Source organism: Alligator sinensis, unplaced genomic scaffold (genome assembly GCF_000455745.1).
Source record: "Alligator sinensis unplaced genomic scaffold, ASM45574v1 scaffold177_1, whole genome shotgun sequence".
NCBI classification, from domain to species: Eukaryota; Metazoa; Chordata; order Crocodylia; family Alligatoridae; genus Alligator; species Alligator sinensis.
The window spans coordinates 1,414,848-1,439,235 of NW_005842269.1; the positions used below are offsets into that span (position 1 = coordinate 1,414,848).

Below are 24,388 nucleotides of genomic sequence, written 5' to 3' on the forward strand. Positions count from 1 at the left end.
TGGTTGGGACAGATTTAAGATGATCCTCCAATAATTTGATTCTATGCATGGAAAATTATAACAAATTGAGGGGTTGTCTTAAATTCAGGGTCATCTTGGGTTCGGGTAAATACAATAGTGGGCATTTCCATTTTGCAACTGCCTCTTTGGCTTGCATTCTGAAGCAGAGAATGCTAGTAGCAGAACAGCTGAGAGAATTAAACAGTATGCTACAGAAGATATAAATGCTTTTTTTTTTTTCGCTCCACGTGTTTATATTTAGCACTCCATGTGTCCTGTTGGTCCTCTTCTTTTTCTATATTGTTGTACCATTTTAGTGCTTTAAAATAAATTGTGTAATAAATTGATAAATCAATTATTTTAAGCTCTACCTACATAGTTTGGCATTTAAACAATGGCTTAACCGTCAGGGGGTTTGACCCTAAGCAGCTCCCAGTTTTCTGTAAAAATGCAGACCACATAGGCTTCTAAATCAATATCTATGGATGCCTAACTTTTAGCATTTGGTGTAGCTGGATCATGGTAAAACTTATTATTACTGCCCTCCAATATTGTATTCGAATTTGGATGAGTTCCACAGTAAAACTGTTTTATTTCTAAAAAAACACAGCATGGCACTGAAACATTTTTGTAGTGATTCACCCAGGTGTTAACTATAGGTGGTGGTTTTAGCAGATCTCTTGCTTTTGTCCCTGGTAGTTGACTGTAAACATCTTTTGAATTTGAATTCTACTTCAAGACCGAATTACCTATTAAATTATCCATTCTGTACAAAATATTTTACAAAGTAGGAATTCTGTAGGAGGAAGAAATAGCTTCAGCTCTTGAGTCATTTATTTTTACTTTTTCTTTTGTGTTTGAAGTTACATCTGTGAAAACGAGGCTATTCCGATGCCTCCACACTGGGAGAATGTAAATACAGATGAACCATATCAGGTAAGAGATAAGATATGATTTGAAAAATGTAAAATGTATACATCCATGCAGGATGAAGGAATACGGACCTCAATGAAAATACTAACCTTTTTATTCTCTCTCTCTCTCTCCTTCCTCCTTCCCACATGCAGCTTATTCCTTTGCAAAAACAGACAAATGAGTATAATGAGGTTTCTGGTTTCTTTGCGAAAACAATGGATAGCAACCGAATTAAAAGAATTCAGAGAATTCAAAACCTAGACTTGTGGGAGTTTTATTGCAGGTGAGATTATCTCTAAAATAATAAATGTTGAGTAAAGTCAGTTAATTGAACAAATTTTAAAGGAATGTAGCAGAAGCATTCAAGTGCATGTATTTTAAATATTTGTTTAGTGTTGGCATCCTTTCTCCATCAACTCTTTCTTCATTTGTCTAATTGTTATTTGCTTGCATTGTATATATGGCAGTATTCCTGTCACAGATCCTAATATTTTCTGGGTATAGAACTTAATGATGCTTACCATTAGCTTCTTATCATGAAACCTAGTGTAGGGTGATGTGTATTGGATACAGTTCTACACCATAAATTGAGACTCAGTGTATTACTAAAGCTTCTTCTGGTTGGGGAGGAACCCCGCTTTTTTCTCCCACTATGTATTGAACAGTGCTAAAAGAATTAAAAGTTCCTGAATTTTGTTCCCTCCTCTTTTCCCTGGTTAGCCTTAGCTCTTTTGAACCATAAATAATTATTACAGTGTTGCCCCTAGAGGTGCAGGTGCATACTCTAAAAAAGAAATGTATAAGGGGCAGCATAAAGATATATTGGATTATTCTGAGAATTAGATCAATGTAAAGAATAATATTAAGATAAAAAAATTAATTGTACAGTGTGTTTGTTGTAAATATTCATCACAATTTACTTTTCAAATAAATGATGATGAGTTATGGCTGCATGTTCAGTCTTAATTTTCTCATTTTCCAGTCTTTTGAATGGGTCACTCTTCTGTCTTAATCTATTGTTATACCTATTTGTACGGAGTATATTTAAATGTATAAATATGTATATAAAAAAAAGATAGCCATTTTGCTGCTTCAAGAGTTCTATAAACAAGGTTTCCCCATTGTTATAGGCTACTTACCATATTTATTTACAAACCATATGCCCTTAAATACGCCATGCACTGTGTTTTGGGAAGGCAGAATGAAAAAAAAAACAACACACTTCCTTCCCCTAATTTTTTTATTCCCAATTTTTGGTAGAGGTGAGTACAGTACGTAACTGTAAGGTAACTTCTAGTGTCTTGTGAATAATAACTGTTGGCAAATTATAGTGTAACTTTGTTCACTACTGAGTTCTTGGTGCAGATATGTTTTTTATATTTCTCTAACTTTTTGCTTAGAGAAGGAATTGATGTGCAGCAGGGTCTGTTGTTTTATTCCTTCAGTGTGGTAGATTGTGCTCTAAAGTTGCCAAGTTTCCACTCTTATATTCTTGGAAGCATGAATTCAGGAATAGAAATCTAATATAATGTTATAAAGTATGGTTATTTCAGTACAGAGGTGGGTGTAGGGTGCTGGCAGCAATCTTCAAAGGTCAGCTGCTGCCTATCCATCCAAGTATGTCTGGGGTGAAATAAGCCATCTTGTGTCTCTTACCCAGTCATTAGGAGCAGGTGGACCTCATCAGCAATAAAGTGAACATTCTCCAGAAGCCTGTGATACAGAGAAGGATTCCAGACTCCTTGTGACATCTCTATTGGAGAGAGAGAGAGATGGTTGCCCCTGTACCCTGTATGGGGTAACTAACTGGTTGATATGCGGTAAACCTTAGCATGTCCAGAATTTCTAGTGTTTGAGTTTGCAGCTTTGAAAGCTCACATTCCAGAGGAGCAGAGCAGAGCAAGCAGAAAACACTGCTGTAATACAAGCCTGCTTTGCTGGGTAAAAACTTGATTTCTGTTTAAAAACATGTATTAATCTGTGATTGATGATGGGGGAAAAAGGAGGATTCAGGACACTGATATCTTTAGAGTCATTAAAAGCTCATTAAATATATGATCTTGAATACTAAAAAAAACCTGTTCTGGCTTTTTTTTTCCCCCCCCCCAGAAAACCACCTCCCTGGCACTGCTGCACATACTGTGCCATTTGAGAACAAGAATTACATCTTTTTTTCTTCTACTTCTTCCAAAAAAAAAGCATATTGTTTCTTTGAGGAGATAAGTAGCTGAATACAAACAGTATGCACTTTCTGACACAATTTGTTCATTATGCATTTTGGCCACCATAATGTTAGTTTTTCTGTCATAAAAGCTCTTACGTTAGTGATTGAATATTATAGTTGTTGTGTATTTTTAGTAAGAGAGAGTAATGACTGTAGGCTTAGTTCAATAATAGGTAGTACTCAACTCTTTAGAGGGCAGATTATTTATTGCTGTGGACTGTAGTAGATGCATTCTGTCTTCCCACTCCAGATACCATATTGAGCTGACATCAGAGTTGTCTACATTGACTCGGTTTTGTGGAAAAAGAAATAAATTCTTATCTTTTAGGCCAGTTGCTGCAAGATTCTGTTCCTGTCATTATACAGACAAATAAATTATGGGTGGGAAGAAGGGTTCACCATCAGTGTAGTGGTTAAATCTCAGTTTTGTGTCTGTTTCAACAGATTTAGTTGGAAAGGTTAACTGGTTTGCTGGATGCCTAGTGGGAATGAGTCTTTGGATGAAAGTTTTTTTTTTTTTTCAGCTGTTTGAAACTCAACTAGAAAAGACTGGATGATGCTGATAGGTTACAGAAAATGGTGAGGGGCGTGGGGCACATGACTTATGAGAAGAGGCTAAGAGAACTGGGCTTGTTTAGTCTGGAGAAGAGAAGACCTAGCGGGGATTTACTAGCAGCCTTCCACTACTTGAAGGGTGGCTTGAAAGAGGATGGAGCTAGACTGTTCTCAGTGGTGACAGATGACAGAACAAGGACCAATGGTCTCAAGTTGCAGCAAGGGAAGTTTAGGTTAGATATTAGGAAATACTTTCTCACTAGTAAAGCACTGGAACAGGTGCTAAGAGATTGTGGAATCTCCATCCTTAGAGATTTTTAAGACCCAGCTAGACAAACCCTTGGCTAGGATGATCCAGTTAGGGGTGGTTCTACTTTGAGCAGGGCGTTGGACTAGATGACTTCCTGAGGTCCCTCCTAACCCTGATTTTCTATGATTCTATGACTGAGAGAATTGGGGAAGGAAATATATGCACTCACTCCTTATCACAGGTGTTCTCTTGATCACCTTTCTCAAATCTTGTGAAACCCATAAGTGTGGCTCTGATGGCACAGCTAGGCCTGTGGTATATACTAAGTGACCTTTGCTGTAAATACCACATAAATTTTGTACCTAAATAATTTTTGGATGTTTGTGTTGTTTAGTGGCACTGTGGTTCTTGTGGGCTACTGGTTTTAAGACGAATCTCAGCTACTGAACTAAAACTCTTTTATTTGGTATCCATTTAATTTTATTTTTTTAATAGGCAGTTAAGTTTTGAAGACTGTTGGTTAAAATTTTTTATTGGAATGAACATACTATTTTTAATTATTTAAAAAATTATTTTTTTTTTGCCTTGTTCGTCAGTAGAACACATTACTTGATCCTGTGTTTTCCTTTTTAATTTTTTTCCTTTCATTGTGAAAGACCATTTGCGGAAAGTTACCACAGAGATATAGGTAGGGTTTGCATCCTGGGCAGCTATAGGCTCCAACTGGTTTGTGGGACCCAGGGAGTGGGGGGGCCTCAAGACTCTCAGCATCTAAAAACTCTGGCTACTTGGAGCAGGGAATGGTGTCTCCCCTAGCCAAATAATTCAGCTTCTTGCCTGTCCTGCTCCCATGTCCCCACAACTGTCACCAAGTCCCATGCTGACTGATGATATAAATCCTTTAATTTCATGGTGTCTGCTGGAGAGGAGAGGAGAGGAGAGGTCAGGGGCAGGCAGTAGGTTTAACTCCTTGACTCCTCTGTTCTGTGCAGCCAGAGCCTATGGCTGCTGAAGCCTCAAAACCCCTCTGTCCATTCTGGCACCCATAAATGTCTGGGGCTCATGCCTCCTGGCCTACTCCTGGTTATGAGTAATGACTTACTGTACCAAAAGGGCTGTCAAATGGACAAAAGACCATTAGAAGAAAAAGAGGTATTTTTTTCTGTTTAATAATATTGGGTTTTACTTGCAATAATTCTATATTAAGTACTTCCAAAAATAAATGTTTTGTATGTCATGTTAAAGTAATCTTAAATGGCAGAGGTCTGAACTGATGGAAGAATAGTATCAACGTTTAGAACCACAGAAAATTGGGATGGAGGGGACCTCTCAAATTCATTTAATCCACCCTTCTTACCCAAGACAGGATCACCTATACCTAAATCATTCTTGGCGTATTTTTGTTTAATCTGCGTAAAAATTCTGATGTTGAATATTCAACACCTGCTTCGATATTTAACTCTTGGATCTGGGACAGAAGCTCCATAAGCCGGTTTGACTTAAATCCGTTAAGTCTGATACTACATCCAATCAGGTTTATTTTAAATTAGTTTTGGCCATTTTGAAAGTGGTTTAAGTACACTGAACTTCTGTTGCAGGTTTAAACCTGCTCCTGATTACTTAAACCCGTTTATGTGCAACTGTTCCTAGTCTCAGTCATTTTCTGATTGGGTAACTTTGTGACTTTGAATTTTAGCTCTTAAATTCTTCAACTGTTGGAGTAGCTTTTCCATCTTGGAAATACAATTAGCTTCATTTTGATTACAAAAGTTTTTCTTGTGCTTGTTTTGCAGGAAGAAAGCTCAGCTAAAGAAGAAAAGAAATGTTCCTGCCATTAATGAGCACATGTTATTTCATGGCACTAGCAATGAATTTGTAGAAGCAATATGCATTCATAACTTTGATTGGAGAATAAATGGCATGCATGCTTCCATATATGGAAAGGGTAAAATATGACATTTTTACCAGCCATGTAATTTGAATAGTACATTTGTCAATCTTCTTTATCTCATTGTAGTGCAGTGTTTCCCATACTTTGGTTTGCATGAGGTATTTGTTGCATGTGTATGGAGACCTGTTCAATTTAGTTCCATACTTTTAACTGTTTTTAATTAAACTTAGCACAATGATTGGAGGCTCTTTGTATGCAGTTCTTATAGTTTCCGTAACTGAATTGGCATGCAGTGTGAGGTAGTTTGTGAGGCAGTCTTTCTTATAATGTTCACGCCTTAAAATCTTGGTGTGCTCCACTAATATTTGGTATTTACTTAATTCTAAGACAAAGTCACCTCTGCCCCATTTAACATGGGAGGGAAACCTTCATCTTAGAATCATGCACAAGTGAGGGGGGGAGGGGGAACCACTGCAGCTCAGGCTGCAGCCTCTATAGAGAGTCAGGGCCATACCTACAGCTGTTGCATGCCCTCCCCCCAACTGTTCCCGTACCCCTCCATCTTACCTCTGCAGTCTTTTCCCCCTGTCCCACTCTACCTTTGTTCCATGCTTGGAGGCTTTGTCCATGCTGCAGCCTGGGGCACTGGGCCTGGCCCATAGCAGCAACACAAAGTCCACATGGCTACTGCAGGGGCTGGGCTGGGGCCATGCTCTGTTTCCCAAGCTAGAACAGGGATGGTGCCTGTCTGCACATAGCAAAGGTAAGGGGGAGGGGTGGAGGGAGCAGAGACTGGGTAGGGGGGAGAAGCAGAGGGGGAAGCAGGGGCCTGAGGCTGTGGGGACAGAGATGGCAGGGGAACAGGCACAAGCAAGGGTCAAGCTGTTTGACCTCCCCATAGCACCTGCATCCCCACTGTCTGCCCCCCTGCAGTATTGAGGGATGAATTAAAGATGACCCTCGAATAATTAGATTCTGTACATGGAAAATTATAACAAACATAATTTTTTCATGTATAGAATCTAATTGTCTTAATGTGGGGGTCATCTTAAATTCATGGTTGTCTTAAATTCGAGTAAATATGGTAATTCTTTTAAGCTAGTTGGATTGACATACAAGCATAAAAGACCAGGGTTTGATTCTTAACTGTTACCATTTTGACATTTAAAGAAAGTAGGATCAGAATTGGACAACCTAGAATTGTATAACTGATGACAACATGATCATCAATTTCTTTTTTTTTTTTTTTTAAGGGACATATTTTGCAAAAGATGCTTCATACTCTAGTCGGTTCTGCAAAGAAGATATGAAACATGGAGACACTTTTCAGATTCATGGTGTGAACTTTCAGCGCCATCTGTTAAGAACGTATAAAGTCATGTTTCTTGCCCGTGTATTAACTGGTGACTATATCAATGGCGAACCAAAATACGTAAGGCCTCCCTCAAAAGATGGGAGTTTTGTGAACTTATATGACAGCTGTGTGGATAACACTTGGAATCCGAAGATCTTTGTTATCTTTGATGCCAACCAAATCTATCCTGAATATTTAATAGAATTCAGTTAAGTTGCAGGGAGCTGAACTGGATATTAGGTTAGATTTTTCGGATGGTAAGTATGACTTCACAAAGGAAATATAATATATAAATTGTAAAATTGGCTTTCTTTTGTAAAAAGGGGCATTGGAAATCTTTGAACCAGTCTTATTATTATATATTTTCAAAATCGGTATGTATTTATTCATGTTAAAATATATATATATATATATGATGTAATATGTGCATGAGTAAAACTAATCTTTTATAAAGATTTATAATTTTATAAAATACAGAGGACTTAGTATTTCTTCTGATGTACTGTACTACTTATAACTTTGCATTTTGTATCTTTTTTAGACTGGGGTTTAAATGTCCGAACTTGTCTGTCAGAGGAAAAAGGGTTTAGACCCATCTGAACAGCTGCTAGGTTTAAACTTAGTTATCTGGTACTGCTTAAGGCAGTGTTTTATTAATACTGTGATCTCAGAATGTAAGTTGAATTTTCATTGTGACAGAAAGATAAATACCTTTACAGTGGGTGTGATCATTGGTCAGTATTTAGCTGGGTATTTAACCATTGAGTCCAATGCTGGAGTATTAATTGTAGGATACTTATGATCCATGCAATTGTTTTCATACTAACATTGCAGGGTTTTCCATTTTGGGCAGGTGGGGGGCGTATGTGTGTGTGTGGATGGCTTCAATACACTACTGCTACTTTTATTTTCTACAGTTTGGCTGGGATCTAAAGCAGCACTCACTGTCAGTTTATCCTCGTCATTAAAGTAGAATATAATAATCCTCTTAACTTCAATGGGAAACAAAGTTAAACCAATGTTGAGCTCTTTTAAAAAAAAAATCCACCCCCTCCTTTTTTTTACACTTCATGGAAACTTTTAAGAATGCTTATGCATGGTGGTTATTTGTGAACCAAATTTTTCTCTATTTACATAGATTCAGAAAGTATGGATTATTTTTCCAGGAAGAGCCTGATTAGGGGAGGAGAAGAGGGATCAGAAATGGATAAAGAAAAGGATCACAGAGACTCAAATACCTAAAGAAGGGAGGAGCTACATTACCAACAATTGATTTAAGGTTTTAAATGAATAAAAAACAAATTGGGCCCTCCTTTTTGAAATTGCCTTCTTGGATTTGTACATAAGATCTTTTTGACAGACATACTTACATCTATGGGATGAGATGGGAGGCAGCTGGTTGCTGTACATGCATAGCCTGATGGTATGTCCTAGGTGACAGAAATATATCCTTCTCCTTCCTTGGTCCTGTTATCTTTGCTTGTCAGCAAAGTGTGCACTTGGACCATGTGTCACTCTCTTGTGTTCTTTAAAATTTCATGGAAACATTTCCTAGATTTCTGTCTTTAAACTGGTCAGGGCAGAGACTATAAATGTATAAATTGCCTGGCACAGTAAGCCATTGATCTGGGGCCTCTGACTGCTTGGCAAACACAAACAATTATGACCTTTGCTAAGACACAAGACTTGTAAAAACAGACCCCTCTCCCCACTTCTCATAAAAAATTCATAGCAAAGCCTGTACAGAGTTCCCATATTAGAGTCCTCTTTATTTTTTACAAAAAGATTCTACAATGCATTTCCTTTACGCAGTTATAAGAAAAGTTGTTGAAATAAAAATCATGGATGCAACAACATCATGTATTGATTTTGCTTTTTCACTAATTTCCCAAATCCATTAACTGCTAAACTTACAAACAAACAAACAAAGAAAATAAAGTTAATTATTTATATTGCCAAGAACAGTGGTTCACAATTCTAGATCCAAGGCACCCATCAATAATTGTTTTTTCTTAATTTTGCAGCACCTCAGTTGAGAACCACTGTAGTACTGCCTCTACTTAACTCATTGGTTTGCAGCTGGGGCACCAACGCTGAAACTGGATGAAATTGCCCCACATGCCTCGTACAGAGCCTGACTAGAAAGTGACTGTGGCCTACATTTGAATGATAATATGATCATCCTATTATAATGCTGGCTTGCTTCTGTTGATCTTAGAATCCTGGAAAAAGGGCTGGATGGGACTTCAGGAAGTCATCTAGTCAACCCCTTGCTCAAGGCAGGATCGAGCCTCTCTAACTTTGTTTTTCCAGCCACTCTTAAACATTTCGAAGGATGGGGATTCCATACCTTCTCTAGGTAATCTAGTCCAGTGCTGAATCACCTTCATAGCGGTAAAGTTCTTCATAATATCTAATTTAAATTTCCCTTATTGCAATTTAAAACCGTTACTTCTAATCCTGTCCCCTTTCACCCCAGAGAATTGTCTATCGCCTTCTTTACAACCACTCTTCCAGTCTTTGAAGACTGAAAGTCTTTCTCAACTAAATAATTCCAGTTCTTCCAACCTTTTTTCATAATCATGTTTCCTAGACTTCCAATCATTTTTGTTGCTATCCTCTGGAGTCTTTCTAGTTTGTCTGCAATCCTCTTGTACCTGCTCTGAGATATGTGTTCAATTGTTACCTGAATTGGTTGCAATCCATCTAAAGGCTACATTGTTTATACTGGGAGAGAGAGTCTCCTTTGGTCCTATCTTATTACAGGAGCTGCTTGTACAAATTGCCCTTTGTTTTCAGACTTGCTGATTACAAGCAAGCATACTGCTACTAGAAAACCATTCTTTAAAGGCTACAGCAGTTTCTGTAGCCTGCCAGAAAGTGTTCAAACGTGACTCTTACTGAAAGCTATGGGAAGGTTGTGTATTTTTTTTTTAGTTCAGCTATATACTTGATGCCAAGGTGAGTGTAATTCCAGTTTCAGAAAAGCTGTTTTATTGTCCCTCTCTTAACAAATAAAAGCAGTAGCCTAATCAGTTTCCATGGGTGAAATTTTATTCCTGGAGAATACATTATGAGCAACTTCTTCAAATAGTTGTCTATGTGGATTCCACCCTTGAAGTACATGTGACCAGCACTGGATTCCTTTGGACATCAGGTTTCATTAGGGCCATACCTGTGCTGTAACTGTCCTAGTGACTGTTTACACAAGGGCACAAAGAATGGAATGAGCTAAATGTGTCACAGGTTTTATTAGCACTTGTGGCAGCAAGACAGAACCCGTGGCAGTGTTTGCCTGTTTATCTGTGGTTTTCTTGCTGTTAGTGATTGGATACAGTTTGGCCATTGATTTTTGGATATGATCATGAACAGCATCTGACTGGAGGTCCTGGTGGCAACACGGTGGGCCTACTTTTGGTAGGGTAGCTCCTATAAAATAACAGTGTTATAACCTCCAGAGTGAGGTCAGTATAAGGCACCTCAAAACCCTAGTTGCGACTGCCCTGTGGGTAATTTCTTAGCTAGAGAAAGGCTAAGGGACCTCACAAAAGCTCCCTTGCTGAGGCATTAGGTAGTCAGCAGCAGTTTTCATCTGTTGCTCTCTGGCAGAAGCTACAGTCATCGAGGCATTAAACATTTGGATTTGGTCTGGTCTTTGGATTCTCGTCTCAGTGGTCTAAAGTGGGAATGGATATGTCTTGAGCATCTTCCACTCTTCCGTACTTTCGCTGAGGTGTATGCATTGAAGGTCTTAGCGTGATAATTGCAGGACTGTGTGCAAGCAGATTCATCAGACACCTGAATAGACCTCTTATGAGTACACCATGGATCAATGGTTGCCTATTAGCCATTGATTTTTACCGTCCCCTATTTCTGTTTTTCAGAGATGGCATTCCTGTACAGTACCAGCTGATAAGGTGCAAATCAAGTCTCCTGAGTTTAAGATGTAACTCTTCTTCCACTCAGTGCTTGGCACTTTAAATGTTTTTTTTGTTGTTGGGTTGGGGTTTTTTTGTTTTGTTTTTTTTTGGGGGGTGGGGGGGTTGATTTGGGAGGAAGACATTCATCTGTTGCTTCATCTGCCACACTTCCTAAGCACACTAAGATCAGAGAGACATGCCTAATGTTGTTTTTTCTAGAGTTCTGTATGAAAGCCTTTCCACATAAAGCTCCTTTTCTTCCTCAAATCTTGTTATTCCATGCTAGGATCCAGGCATGCAACATCTGAGACTCCCACTGCTTAAATCTGATCCAGATGTGAACAACTTTGAGCAAAGGAAAGAAGGGGCATATTCTCAGTTTCTCTTTCGGATCAGCAGGATTAAGGCACAAGAGTCTACATGTTAGGATTGCTTCAAACCCTACGACTGAAGAGCAGCCAATAAATAAATAGCCTATGATGGGTCCCCCTCTGTAACCAGTAAAGGTCCTAGAGTGCCTGTGGTACTGCTTAAGTCTTTCTTCCCAATCTTTCAGCTATCTTTAGCACTTAGAACCATGGTACTTATTGGTATCCAAAGATTATTCCCTTTGGCAGTCATGGCCTGTTGGCACTGTAGACCTGATAGGGGGTTTCCACTTGCTGGTTCATAGAGCATTGTCTGTACTAAGTGGGCTTCCATTTGCTGAATTTACAGTATTGTATGTCATAGTTAATTAATTTATACTGCTTGCTTTTTCCATCTTGGCCACTAGAAAAGGGAGCCACCTCCCAACTGCAGGATATTTATTTATGCCTACCTTTGTCAGGACAAGCATTCACCTGATCAGCTGCCTTCCTTTCCCCTCTGTGGATACAATACTGGGAATCAAAGGGGGACTCTATTCTTTAAGCAGCAACATAAGAATTAAGCTGTTAGCATCCTAATTTTTCTTACTGTGTAGTGACAAGCAAGGTCTTCTTGTATCATACATAATTTGCAGGAGTCTTCTACTCACCATCTAGGAGTTAAAAATAAAGTATGTTCCAGCAAAGTTCAGCAGAGGCCAACTAATGGTTTTGTAGAGAACATTTCTCAGTTAAACAGGAAGTGAAGGGATAGGCAGTGGTTACAATTCGGTGCTTTTTTGGTCCCTACATCACCAGTTTGAGATTCTGTGTATAGAGGAAGAGGGTTCGTGGTGTGTGTGTGTTTGTATATAATAGATTACAAGAAGAGGCATGATGGTATCTGCTTTAGTGTGCAGAAACAAGTGACAAAGATGGATGTGTATGGGAGTAAGCAGGAAGAACTCTGACATTTTGTGGAGGGGGTAGATGGCGTGGGGGAGAAGGGGGGAAGATGCAGTATTCACATGAAGGGAAAATGTAGTCTTCTGAATTCTGCATAATTGACACCAAAATAAGGTGCCAGTCATATGGATCTTCATACAAAGGTCTTTCTTCCTTCCATTTTTTAATCAGCAGTGCAATGGATGGTAACATAAAAAGGGTGTAGTTGGATGATAGTATTATTGTCTTAAGGTGGATGGAATCGCAGGTCCATCTCAGCTCCTGTTGCAGAGTTGGGCAGGCATTTCATTGATAACTTGAATTTCATATTCTGCTGCAATCTAGATACTTTTAAAAAAGAAAGCTTATGCTTGCAAAGAAAACCTTTAACTTGGACTTAGTGCAAGGTTGTCTGAGTCCATGGCCCCGAGCTCTGCACTGGCACTTTTGAACTATGAAGTAATAACTCTGGAGTCTAGTGAAGGGAGAAAAGGGTGCAGACATGTGAGGGCCCCAGCTTAGACTTGGGTTTGGGTCCATCTCTGCTACTAAGCATGTGAGCTTAGGAATGTCATTAGCTGAAGTTCTTCCACTTTGCTCTCTGTAAGCTGGGGGAGATAACCTCCTCCTACTTTTGAGCTTAGTATTTAAAATTTTCTAAATATTGAGCCTTGTCTGATTTGTCCTTAGAAGGAGGAAGAATGAGAAGAGAATGTATTTGTCCACATTAGCGGAAGCTGCTGTGGGTTAGGGTTGAGAAACTGCGTGTATATCTGTACAGGGTGGCTTAGGATGGAAACTCTGCCCAACCTTTTATCGAGAGCTCCTAAACCTGCTTCCTGTCCTTCCTGCTTGCATAGTCAAGCAGGAAACGCTGAATGGTTTCGGAGAGAATGAAACCAATTGTGTGTTAGGACCAAACTGTGTAATTAAAATATTTCTACTTTTCATAATCTGAAGAAAACAAAAGTAAACACTGTAAAAGTTTCTTGGCTCCTCCTTTGGCTGTGTGCTTGAAGAGCTTAAGGCATTTTGACTAATAGGATTGTAGTATGCAAATGATATGGAAGAAGGTGGTGCCTGGCTGACCCAGCTGTGATGCTGTAGTGTAAACTTTTAATTTGGTGGAGTTCCCCACAAGGGCAACAGAGTAACCTAAGGAAGAAAAGAGCTGAGTTGCACTACTCATGCTTCTGAATGATGAGTAAGTAAATACTGTAATTGTCTGTTGGTCAGGCCCAGATCATTGACAATTTTACAATCTGAAAGGGAAAGTTCAGCCTTCTAATGTAAAATATGTCCTGTAAACTAAAGTTAATGGACATTAGATTGGTTATTCTGGCATTCAAAATGACTTTTTGTAATAGTATTAATCAAACAATATGATATTGGGTTAGTGACTCACCTCCTTTCTTCCTAATCTATTTAATTTACTCATTTTTCTTGTTTACTTTTTAAAGAAATTCCTTGCCCACACCTATATGCTTGCCCTTCTTTTCTCTTCAGAAATGAGTAGTAGGGGAAATATCACTGTGAACTTTATCCAACTGATTCTAGGTATAGAAGGCACAGACAGAAGTGCAGTTCCCTAGTCTAACTGATGGTGCTTCACCGAAAGTGCCATGAGTTAGACCAATCCTCCCAACCCAACAGACATTAGCTGGTGGGTCAGGAGGGTGTGGGGGTTGAGCTCCAATTTGGAGTCAATCCAGGGAGAGAGTCTGCATCTATGCAAGCTTTTCTCCTATCCTGGGTCCCCTCTTCTGGCTCCCTGTGCTGCTTCAGGATGGGAAGGGGGAGAAGGCAGGAGAGAGAGGTCTGTTCTGAGGTTTCCCCAGCCTGGGCTGCAGTGGGGAGGGGGGTTGAGTGGATTGGAGCCCTCAACCTCAGGGAGACTCAAATCCACCTGCTTCACCCTTCAGCACCAGCTGGGCAATCCCCAGCATGAGCTCCTTCCACTCCCTTCCAGGCCTCTCATTCTAAAAGCAGTGCTGGGAGCAGACGCAAGTTAATGGAGGTGCTCCGCTTTGGACTTCCTTCATCTGAACCCTCATGTAACCCTTTTAAAGCACTCTGCAACCATGCACTTGTTTGGTCACAGCTGTAGAGCACTTTCAGGAGCCAGATCAGGTGAAAATTGTCACTTCTGTGTGCACCAATAATCTGCTTCCTCACCAATTTGGTAGTACACAGAGCATAAAGAAATAGTAAACTCCTAGTTGGGAATGCATTTTTAAGTGTATGTCATGCTCTTAATGTCTTTATCTAATGCTTAAGCAAACATCAGTTGGGCAATGAGTTTGGGAGCCCAGGTAATAGTGCTACTTAAAACACACCTTATTCACATGGAAGCAATGTAGGAAATCCTTTGAAATTTTTAAGAATGTTATCCCCAAATGAACAATTCTTGCTGGCATGACTTCAGTATTACATTTTTCATGTAAAAAGATTATAGATTTTGAACTAGTTAAATTTAAATATGAAGTATAGTTCCATGGATAGGAAACCAAATGGATACTCAGGTGACTGGGTTCTGCTCCTGGCTCTGCCATGAAATGACGTCACCTTGAGGAAATCACTTCACTTCTTTTTGTCTGTTTGGCTGTTCGTCTGTGTAGTTTTATAAACTCTCAAGAGCAAGGATTGTGTTTAGAAGCTGTACAAATGCACAGTGCAACTCAGTGCCCATAGCCTAGTTTTGGCCCCTAGATGCTACTGAACACATTAATTCAAATTGTGCCTGTATTACTGAAAAAAGATGGTCTGTGTATGATCTTGGTAATGTTTGAGCAATTGATAAATTTTTCAAAGCTATGAAGCTTTGCTGAAAGAAACAAAACTTTTGAAACCTAAAACCAGAGCTGACTCACTTTGCTAAGGGAGCAGGGTAAGGAAACTGCTTACAGCTGTATATACATCAACCCATTACCAACCAACTGCTATGTATTAAGAGTTGCTTGGCTTCAAGTGTTGGCTTGAAGCTGAGTTTGTGTGCATCTACATGAGACACTGTGGCAATGTAGCATCAGTGGGCTTGTCCTGTGATGCCACTGCTACTGTGCAGTAGCAACAAGTTAGTGTGCAGTAACTCATTGCTACTGTGCATGCAGTAGGGTTGGAAACGACCCATGCTAAAACAAGTACTGAATGACTGCGCAGTAACAACTGTGTAGTTGGGCACATGTGTAGACACATCCTTTGACATAGAAGGTGAGAGAGAAAAAAAGGTGAAAAAACAAATCTTAGGAAAGAAAGGCATTGAAATAAAATTTAAGGTTAAGTAGGATGTAAAAATCCTAGTATCTCTGCTTTTAACTTGTTCCAAATGTACCTACTATGCTATTAGTCTTCTTGATTGTTTATCTCCTATTCAGTGTACTCTAGTGGGAATAGAACACTGCATTGAGAGTTGGGAGGCCTTGTGTAAGATTTGTCAAGTCTTTGCTGGCCTCTGTATGCTAGATGAAGGGCCATGGTAGTGCAAAGGGGACCAAAAAGGCCTTGATCTGACCAGGAGATAATTCTGTCAGGGCAGGAACTGAGGGTGATTTGTCTTAGAACCCTTGATAAGCCCTGAATGTCAGAGGCAGGGTGAGGACATAGTCAAAGCACACAGTATTATAGTGTTAGGGTTAGACTGCTGTAACTTACATAGGTCCTTAGGGATATCTAAATTTGAGTTCCAGTCTGGCCTTTGGAGCTGCCTAAGATCAGGATCATTGTGAACTGCCTGCTACTCCTTGCTCCAGCCCCAAGTTTTAAACTCTGAACTGATGTTGAGAATATGGCCAAGATAAAAATACCTATTTTAACTTGCTTGTCCTAACTGATCACCCCAGGTTTACTGATGAAGACATACAGTGTTTGGAGACTTCCCTAATGTTTCTGCCTTCTGAAGGGTCAGTCCTACTCACCTGTAAATGATGCTGTCTGAACAGAATAGACATTAACAATTTAGCTTCTAAGCTGTTTCTCTGCTGGTCTGTGTTTTTGCAGTACCTAGTACAATTAAACACTCTTCTCGGTTAGTACTTAAGAATTACTAAAATCAGCACGCTTGATTAATTATAGATCCCAAAATGTTTTCCAAAAGAACCAGAGGAAGCTCAAGTTTCTACCAAACAAAGTCAGAACATAAGAAGTATAAGAAGTGCTATACTGGGTCAGGCCAGTGGTCCATCCAGCCCAGCATCCTGTCTCTGAAAGTAACAAGAATGGATGCTTTAGGGAGAGCATTGAAACAGGTATATCTGGAGTGATCTATCCCTTAATCATTACCCTTCCTGGCATCCACTATCACTGGTTAACCTATTTTTACTTTGACCTGCGAGCCTTTCACCAGACGCTTTCCTTTCCTGCAAAAATATAATCTTATACTGCACTTTCTAATTAAATCAAACCTAACTAAAGACCCTATGAAGTAAGTAAATAGAAAACTTCAGCTATTGGTAATGATTAAGTTATGAAATGGGATTCAGGACTAGCGTATAAAGGATTGATACGACAACTTGTTTGATAAATGACAGAAAGGTTTTATTTACTATGACTATTCAGTATTAAATGAGCCTAAAGCAAAACAAAGTCCAGTATATTTAGCTGTAAAAGTGATAATGTCTCACCTATATAGGCAAAGAGGCAGTCTTAGTCTTGTCAGCTTCTCCAGGCATGGATCTGTTCACCAGATCAGATGGGTGCAGTAGCAGTTCTTGTCAGAATGATTTCTCATTCTTGAAGCGCGCCCTGTTAGCTGCTTCGTTCCTCTTTATATCCTTCGGCTCAGCATCTTCAAGGCATTCTTGCAGTTGTGTAAATCATGAGAGAAGACCCAAGCAATAATTAACAGGAAAATCCTGTTAATCAAACTGTTCGATAGGGCTGTGCGAAACAGCTGTTTTGATTTGGTTTCGGATTCAGCAGTTTTGGAGGACAGAGATTCATTTTGGTGTTTCAGATCACCATCCTGTTTCATTTCAGCCAAATCTGTTTTGGAGATTTGGCTCCGGCAAATCTCCTCCGAATCTGTTTCGAACGATGTGCAAGCTTCGCACAGCCCTACTGCCCAGCCAGGCAGGGCTGCAGGGCCCCAGCAGGGAGCAGGGCAGGGCTGTAGGTGGTTCATCTTGGGGAGGGGAAGGGCTGCTGCCCTCCATGCAGGTGAGGAGACCCCCCACACAGATCTCTGATCCCCGTCACAGGGCAGGGAAGCAGCACAGATCAGCAAGCAAGCCTGCTGGTCCCTGCTATGTGACTCGGCTCTGCAGGGAGCAAAGATCTGTGCCGGGGATCTCCTTGTCACTGCTGCCTGCCCCGTGCTGCCCCGGATCTCCGCTCCTTGCAAGCCAGGTCGCACGGCAGGGACCAGCACTGCCCTAACACATAACCTGGCTCTGCAGGGAGCAGAGATCCACGCTGGGGGTCTCTTCGCCGCTGCTGCCTGCCCTGAGCAGCCCTGCATTGCCAGGGTAGTGTGGAGTGGGCATCGGCGGCGAGGAGACCCCCAGCGCAGATCTCTGCTCCCTGCAGAGCCAGGTTTTGTGGCAGGGCAGCAGTGTACAGCTGTTTCCTTGCAAACCCGGCTTCAAAACTCCGAAATTTTCCAAAACATTTCCGAAATGTTTCAGATGCCTCATTTTGTTTTGGAGATGTTTCAAAGCCTTCCATTTCGATTTGGATTCGGTATTTTGGGCACCAAAACAGCAGCCGAAATTTTGCACGACACTACTGTTTGTTATTGGTTATCAGAAAGCCCCAATTTTGATTGAATTACCTTCCTCAATAACAGGAGGGTTATCAATTTCTACTGACTTGGAATATATCAAGAAATTGATTAACAACCAGGAAAAACACAAAATTTTTGAGGAGTTGTCCTTGGAAGATCAAGGGAACCTCTGAGGCAAAACAAAAGTAAATCAGGAGTAGACGCCTATTAAAGCCACATATGGAGAATGTCTCTTCCTGCTTATAAGCATGAGTTATTTGCAAAGAAATATTTACTATAATAATAAATCAAGAATAGACATTTCATACAGTCACCAGACGCATAGGAGCCTGCTTAAAATCATCATAAGTATAATAAGATAAGCTGAAAGTGATGCCTCATTATTCCTTTTCAGAAGGTCCAGCCACAAGCTTACATCCTCTTGCACTATGCAGTTGTCATTACTATTTTGTATTTTAACTTTTGAGAGTAGGCCCAGCTCAGCTTAAGCTTCACAGTCATCAATGACTTGTAGTGCTTCTGGGATAGACCACATAAGCTGTGAAACTCTTCACAGCAGTAATATATAATAGATGAACAGGCCATGGACAAAAATACTGTATCAATTTTAATTTCAGTTTCAATTTATTAAGGATTTTGGCTAAATGCCATGCTCCTGAAAACAACATAACACATATATAATCATAATATAAATAAGTTCGAACTAAGTAACCAAACTACAAATATTATACTAAAAATAGAGCCCACCAACAGAAAAACATTATTAATATAAATACAGTAGTAAATCAAGACATGAATCTATAATATTGTACATAGATTCATAATTGAGATAATCAAATCTAATGTTAAAATGTATCACTCATATCAGTAATAAAGGATATTTAACTCTAATCACTTCCGCCTTATAAGCAAAAATTGCAAGACAGTTTTCTAAATTTGATCTGTTTGCTGTAAAAGCCAAATTAATTTCTGTTTGAAAAATGCATCAATTTCTGCAAGAACAGTAATAAATAAGTCATGTCATTATATAAAGAACGTTCTAAAACATAGTGGATAGTATCTTCCAAAACTCCTAGACAGCCTGGGCAACATCTTTCAGCCCTTGGAATGGAAAATCTATGTCCGGTCAGAACAGCTGTGGGCATCTGTTTGGTCCTGAATCTAGTTGAAGAGGGTCCTCCTTTATTATTGAGATCCAACTGTAAATACCTTCCCCCCTCCCCCCCAATCTAATTTCCAAAGGGTATATAAAGGGGCAGTACAAGTAGCCCTAACCACTGCAAAATCATTCTGCCTGACAATATCTCGTATCCTCTGGAAAACCTGAACCTTTTCTATGAGGGAGGAAAATCTTTCATTATCTTTGAGATTAGTATCCCATCCCAGAAAGTGCAAAAGAAATACTGTATCTAATATAACTATCAAGGATTTAGAAAGCGTGTAATTAATTGAATTGGCACAGGGGTCAAGGCACCCTTTTTATGAAGTTTCCCAAAACCTTTGATGACAATATCTTGGCAAGATGGTGGTTACATGACCAGCAATTCATAGTGTTCTAAATCCTATTGGGGCACTGGTTCAGCACAGACTTTGCTGGTACAGTGTCATCTTTTGAATCACTGCTGACACCACCTTCTGTAGCTGGGTTTCACAAACACATTTTCTATTCAAAACCTAAGCCATGGTGCATTGATAAATCTTATGGGATATGGTTGCAAGATGAGACGGCTCCCACTGGGAATTTTCACTGCTCTCCATCAGCTCCCATAGGATTTTTTGCTGACTCTAGAGGCAGTTTGATTTATCCCCAAGAGAAGGAGCTCAGAGCAGCACAGAAAGATGAAACCAGCCTGAAGGGGGAAAAACAGCCATTGCAGATAACAAGGTTATTTTAATTTTGCTTTGGAAAAACATCAAGTGGGAGCAAGTGATGCTTCTAAGTTCTGTCAGGCATAAAGACACTTTGAGCTGCATTCCCTCTGACACTGAGCATGAGGTGGCAAGGGCCATGAGTGCAGGAGGGGACACAAGACAAAGCATTCATTAAAGGTTTTAAGGGCTTGTAAATGTCTTTACTTAATATTTGAACTGCTGATTTTCTGTTTGTTAAACCCTGTTCTTTATGACTGAGTTTGATGTAGCCTAGCTGAAAAGAAGTACTGATTTATGCAGTAGTCCTAATTAACTACACTATCATGTGTCAGTTTGAGCTAATTACAATTTAAATGTGTTTTTAAAAACCCTCTTTCCAATCCAAATTGGTGCATATTAAATCTTATTTTCAACATTGTTTATTTATGATACATTAAAGAATGATTGTAAGTATATCCCATGTATTATTTAATAGTTCCAGGGCAGCCTAGATGAATCGAGCTGAGCTCTGTTGAAATGTGCTTAACACTAGATGGCATTATCTCACCAGAGAACATCTTGTTTGTACAAAACATCAAAAGCGATGGGCCAAATCGTGAGGTAAAGGAATCTAAGTTGATGTTACTTAAACACTTAAGAGACTGGAAGAGCAAATGTTGTATGCTAGCTCAAACTATTACTCCAGGCTTGCAAATACAGAATTGCAGTCTCTTACCAATCTGTATAAACATAAATAAGTTGCTTTGGCCCAGTAAGATTTGCTGCTTTGCTTGTGAATATATTCTGTATATTTTTTTTAATCTTAGTTCCCCCACTACCTTCAGTATTGCTGAAACCCTGATTTACTAGACCTCACTTTCATAAATCTTGAGACCTTGTAATATCAGCTGGTATTCTAGGTGCTCAAATATTTCTGAAAATCAGGTCCATCTTGTTTTGCCTAGGAGTTATTTCAAGAGAGAAAGCTATGAGATGCAATACAAATATTCTTCAGTTAAAGAAACATACACATTAAAAAGTGTGTTTTCTAGGGCTGTGCAAAATTTTGCCACCAGTTTTGTTTTGAGGCTGTTTCGACCTGTTTCAAAGTGGAAACAGCAAAATCGAAACAAAACAGATATGGTCAAAACAGCCTCGAAACAAAACGAGGCAAGTTGAAATGTTTTGCCGTTTCAATGCTGTTTTGATGTTTCACCCATAGGCTATAATGGGGAAGGTCATAACAGTCTATAACGTTGTTATTTCTGGCCAGATTTGGATAAAATTTGCAGAAATAGTAGGCCCTTCTGAGGGCATAAAGTGTGTCAAGTTTCAAGAAAGATAGGTTTAGGGGGTTCAGAGAAACTGAGCCCCAAAATCCTGAAAGCAAAACTCATGTCATGTGCATGTGTTAAGCCACAGCAGGGTCAAAACTGCAGGTATGCTAGCCCCTGCTGAGGCCAGGAAGCCTACCAAGTTTCAAGGAGATAAGTGCAGGGGTTTGGGGGAACTGCACCTCAAGCTGCGGCCAAGCAAAACTCATGGCATGGGTAACATTGTGTGTGTTAAGGCTCAGCAGGGTGAAAGCTGCAGGCCTGCTAGCCCCTGCTGCGGACATGAAGACTGCTAGCTGTCAAGGAGATAGGTGCAGGAGGGTTCTGGGGCCCTGCACCGCTAGCACTGACAGGCAAACCTCGTGACATGGGTGCTTGTGCAACTGCTACCTCTCATCAGGCAGCAGGACTGAAGATCCCCCATCACTTATCACCAAGACCTGAGGTTCATCACTTATCACCAATTGACCGCAGTATGAACATGAGCCAGCAGTGCGATGCTGTAGCCAGAAGGGCCAACCATACCCTGGCATGCATCAATTGATGCATCTTCAGCAAAACCATTGCAAAGTAGTGATTCTCCTGCTCTTCTCAGCATTGGTGAGACTGCAGCTGGATTACTGCATCCAGTTCTGGCCTCTGCACCTTAACAAGGATGTGGTAAATCTTGAGAGAGTCCAGAGAAGGGCTACCCATATGATCAGAGACTTGCACGGCAAACCATACAAGGAAAGGCTGAGGGACCTGGGACTCTTCAGCCTGAAAAAGAGAAGGCTGAGGGGACTTGGTAGTAGCTTACCACTACATCAGAAGCGTATGTCTAGGGCTTGGTGAACTACTGTTCACAGGGCACCCTTGGAGAAAACTAGGAGTAATGGTCAGTCTGGACACCCTAGTTGTGAAGTAGTTTTTCCTAATGTTGAGTCTGAAATTAATCTGAAACAATCTTCCAGGAGTTTATGTGCAGGGGCTCGGGGGGAACTGCACCCCAAATTCTTGAAAGCAAAATGCATGTCACATGTATGTGTTAGGCCACAGTGGGGTCAAAACTGCAGGGGTGGTAGCCCCTGGTGAGGCCACAAAGCGTGCCAAGTTTCAAGAAGATAGGTGCAGGGGTTTGGGGGGAACTGCACCTCAAGCTGCTGACAGGCAGAACTCGTGACATAGATGATCCTGTGTGTGTTAAGCGCAGCGGGCTGAAAACTGCAGGGATGGTGGCCCCTGCTCAGGCCACAAAGCCTGCCAGCTGTCAATGAGAGAGGTGCAGGGGGGTTCTGGGGCCCTGCACCCCTAGCTGCTGACAGACAAAACTTGTGACATGGGTGCTTGGGCAACTGACTGTCTACTTTGGGGCAGTTGATTGTATTGATTATTTCCTCTGCTTATTCTGTGGTTTTGTAGGTGTTAATCCATGCTCGTTAACTTGTTATGTAGTAGCTAGGTATTGTGTATTGAGCTGGTCCCTGAGTGAATCATGATTAATTGGTAACTGGTAACACAGTAACTTAGCAGCCAGGCCTGCAGTAGTGCCCCCGTCCCTGTGCCCCAAGACAGACACAGTTCCACAAGCACCCATGTCACAAGTTTTGCTTGTCCACAGCTTGAGGTGCAGTTTCCCCCAAACCCCTGCACTTATCTCCTTGAAACTTGGCAGGTTCTATGGCCTCAGCAGGGGCTACCACCCCTGCAGGTTTGACCACACTGTGGCTTAACACATACACATGACATGAGCTTTGCTTTCAAGAATTTGGCGTGCAGTTCCTCCCAAACCCCTGCACTGATCTTCTTGAAACTTGGCAGGCTTCATGGCCTCAGCAGGGGCTAGCAAGCCTGCAGTTTTGACTCCACTGTGTCTTAACACACATACATGACACAAGTTTTGCTTTCAGGATTTTGGGGTACAGTTGCTCCGAACCCCCTGCACCTATCTCCTTGAAACTTGGCACACCTCATGTCCTCAGAAGGGGCTACCATTCTTGCAAGTTTCATCCAAATCTGGCCAGAAATGATAAAGTTATAGCCTGTTTCGACCTTCCGCATTATATCCTATGGGCGAAACGTCGAAATGGCAAAATGTTTTGACAGAATAAAATGGAACAGCCGTTTCGACTTGAAACAAAAGTTGAAACAAAACACTGTTCTGTCGAAACATCAAAACGCTGGTCGAAATGGAACGCTTCCATTTCGCACAGCCCTAGTGTTTTCTACTTTTTATACGTTCATAACAACACTGATTTTCAGCAGCTTTACCTGCTTGTGATGTGTGCGTGCGTGTGTGTGTGTGTGTGTGTGTGTGTGTATGCACTGCTCTTAATATCTCTATTTACATTATGGAAAAGACATTCATTGACCGAAATTCTAAAAAGCAACTAATGACTTCTGTTACGTACTGTGTGTCCAGCAACAATACATCTGTGTCACTGGAAAATCTTGGCCATTATGCCTACTTTCCAGTTGAAAGAATCTGCTACCTGTACAACAAAAAGAAACGCTATGGATTGTGGCAAGTTTTTGATTTGCTGGATTGGAATGATGAAAAAAAAATCATATCTAAACTTGGCTGACTATAGCTTACATTACATGCTGAAAGGCACGAGAATACTGTCCAATGATTTATCCTCTGTTACAGGGGTTTGGGTTGTAGCCGTGTTGGTCTAAGGACATAGACAGACAAGGTTCCTTGGGTGAATTTGATATCTTTTATTAGACCAACCCAAATGGTTGGAGAATAGTTATTAAGCAAGCTTTCGGGTTCAAAAACCCTTTGTCAGGCTAAGGAAGCTTCAGCAGTTGGTGTGTGCTCTTCCTGGATGGAATGAAAAGTAAAGAAGCCAGGGGCTGGGCTGGGCTGGGGAGTCATTTGCCAGGCAGATTATAATGTATCAAAAATCCAATGTCTATGTTTAGTCCATGATCTCTAGTATCCAGGAGGTTGATGAAATGGAGCTCGTAGGCTCGCCTCTAGGAAGTGTTGTGTAAGTTTCCCTTGAGGATCAGAACTGAGAGATTGGAGAGAGAGTGGCCCTCCTGTGAGAAATGTGCCCCCACCGGTAATTGGGTATTTCTGTCTTTGATAGATTTCC

The 24,388-nt window shown here is 40.6% G+C and overlaps 1 protein-coding gene across 3 annotated transcripts in view; it reads left to right on the top strand.

Moving 5' to 3' along the window:
- The window catches only part of PARP11 (poly(ADP-ribose) polymerase family member 11), a 22,009-nt gene extending 12,947 nt beyond the window's left edge, over positions 1–9,062 (top strand). For 2 of the 3 annotated variants that reach the window (XM_006027811.3, XM_025209119.1), the window contains exons 5-9: positions 864–936; positions 1,068–1,198; positions 5,738–5,889; positions 7,089–7,446; positions 8,328–9,062. In XM_006027811.3, the coding sequence (XP_006027873.1) occupies positions 864–936; positions 1,068–1,198; positions 5,738–5,889; positions 7,089–7,402 (670 nt within the window). In that variant the 3' untranslated portion in view covers positions 7,403–7,446; positions 8,328–9,062. The remainder of the gene's footprint in view (positions 1–863; positions 937–1,067; positions 1,199–5,737; positions 5,890–7,088; positions 7,447–8,327) is intronic. The other variant, XM_025209118.1, reaches the window with a different exon arrangement.
- Positions 9,063–24,388: the final 15,326 nt, after the last annotated feature.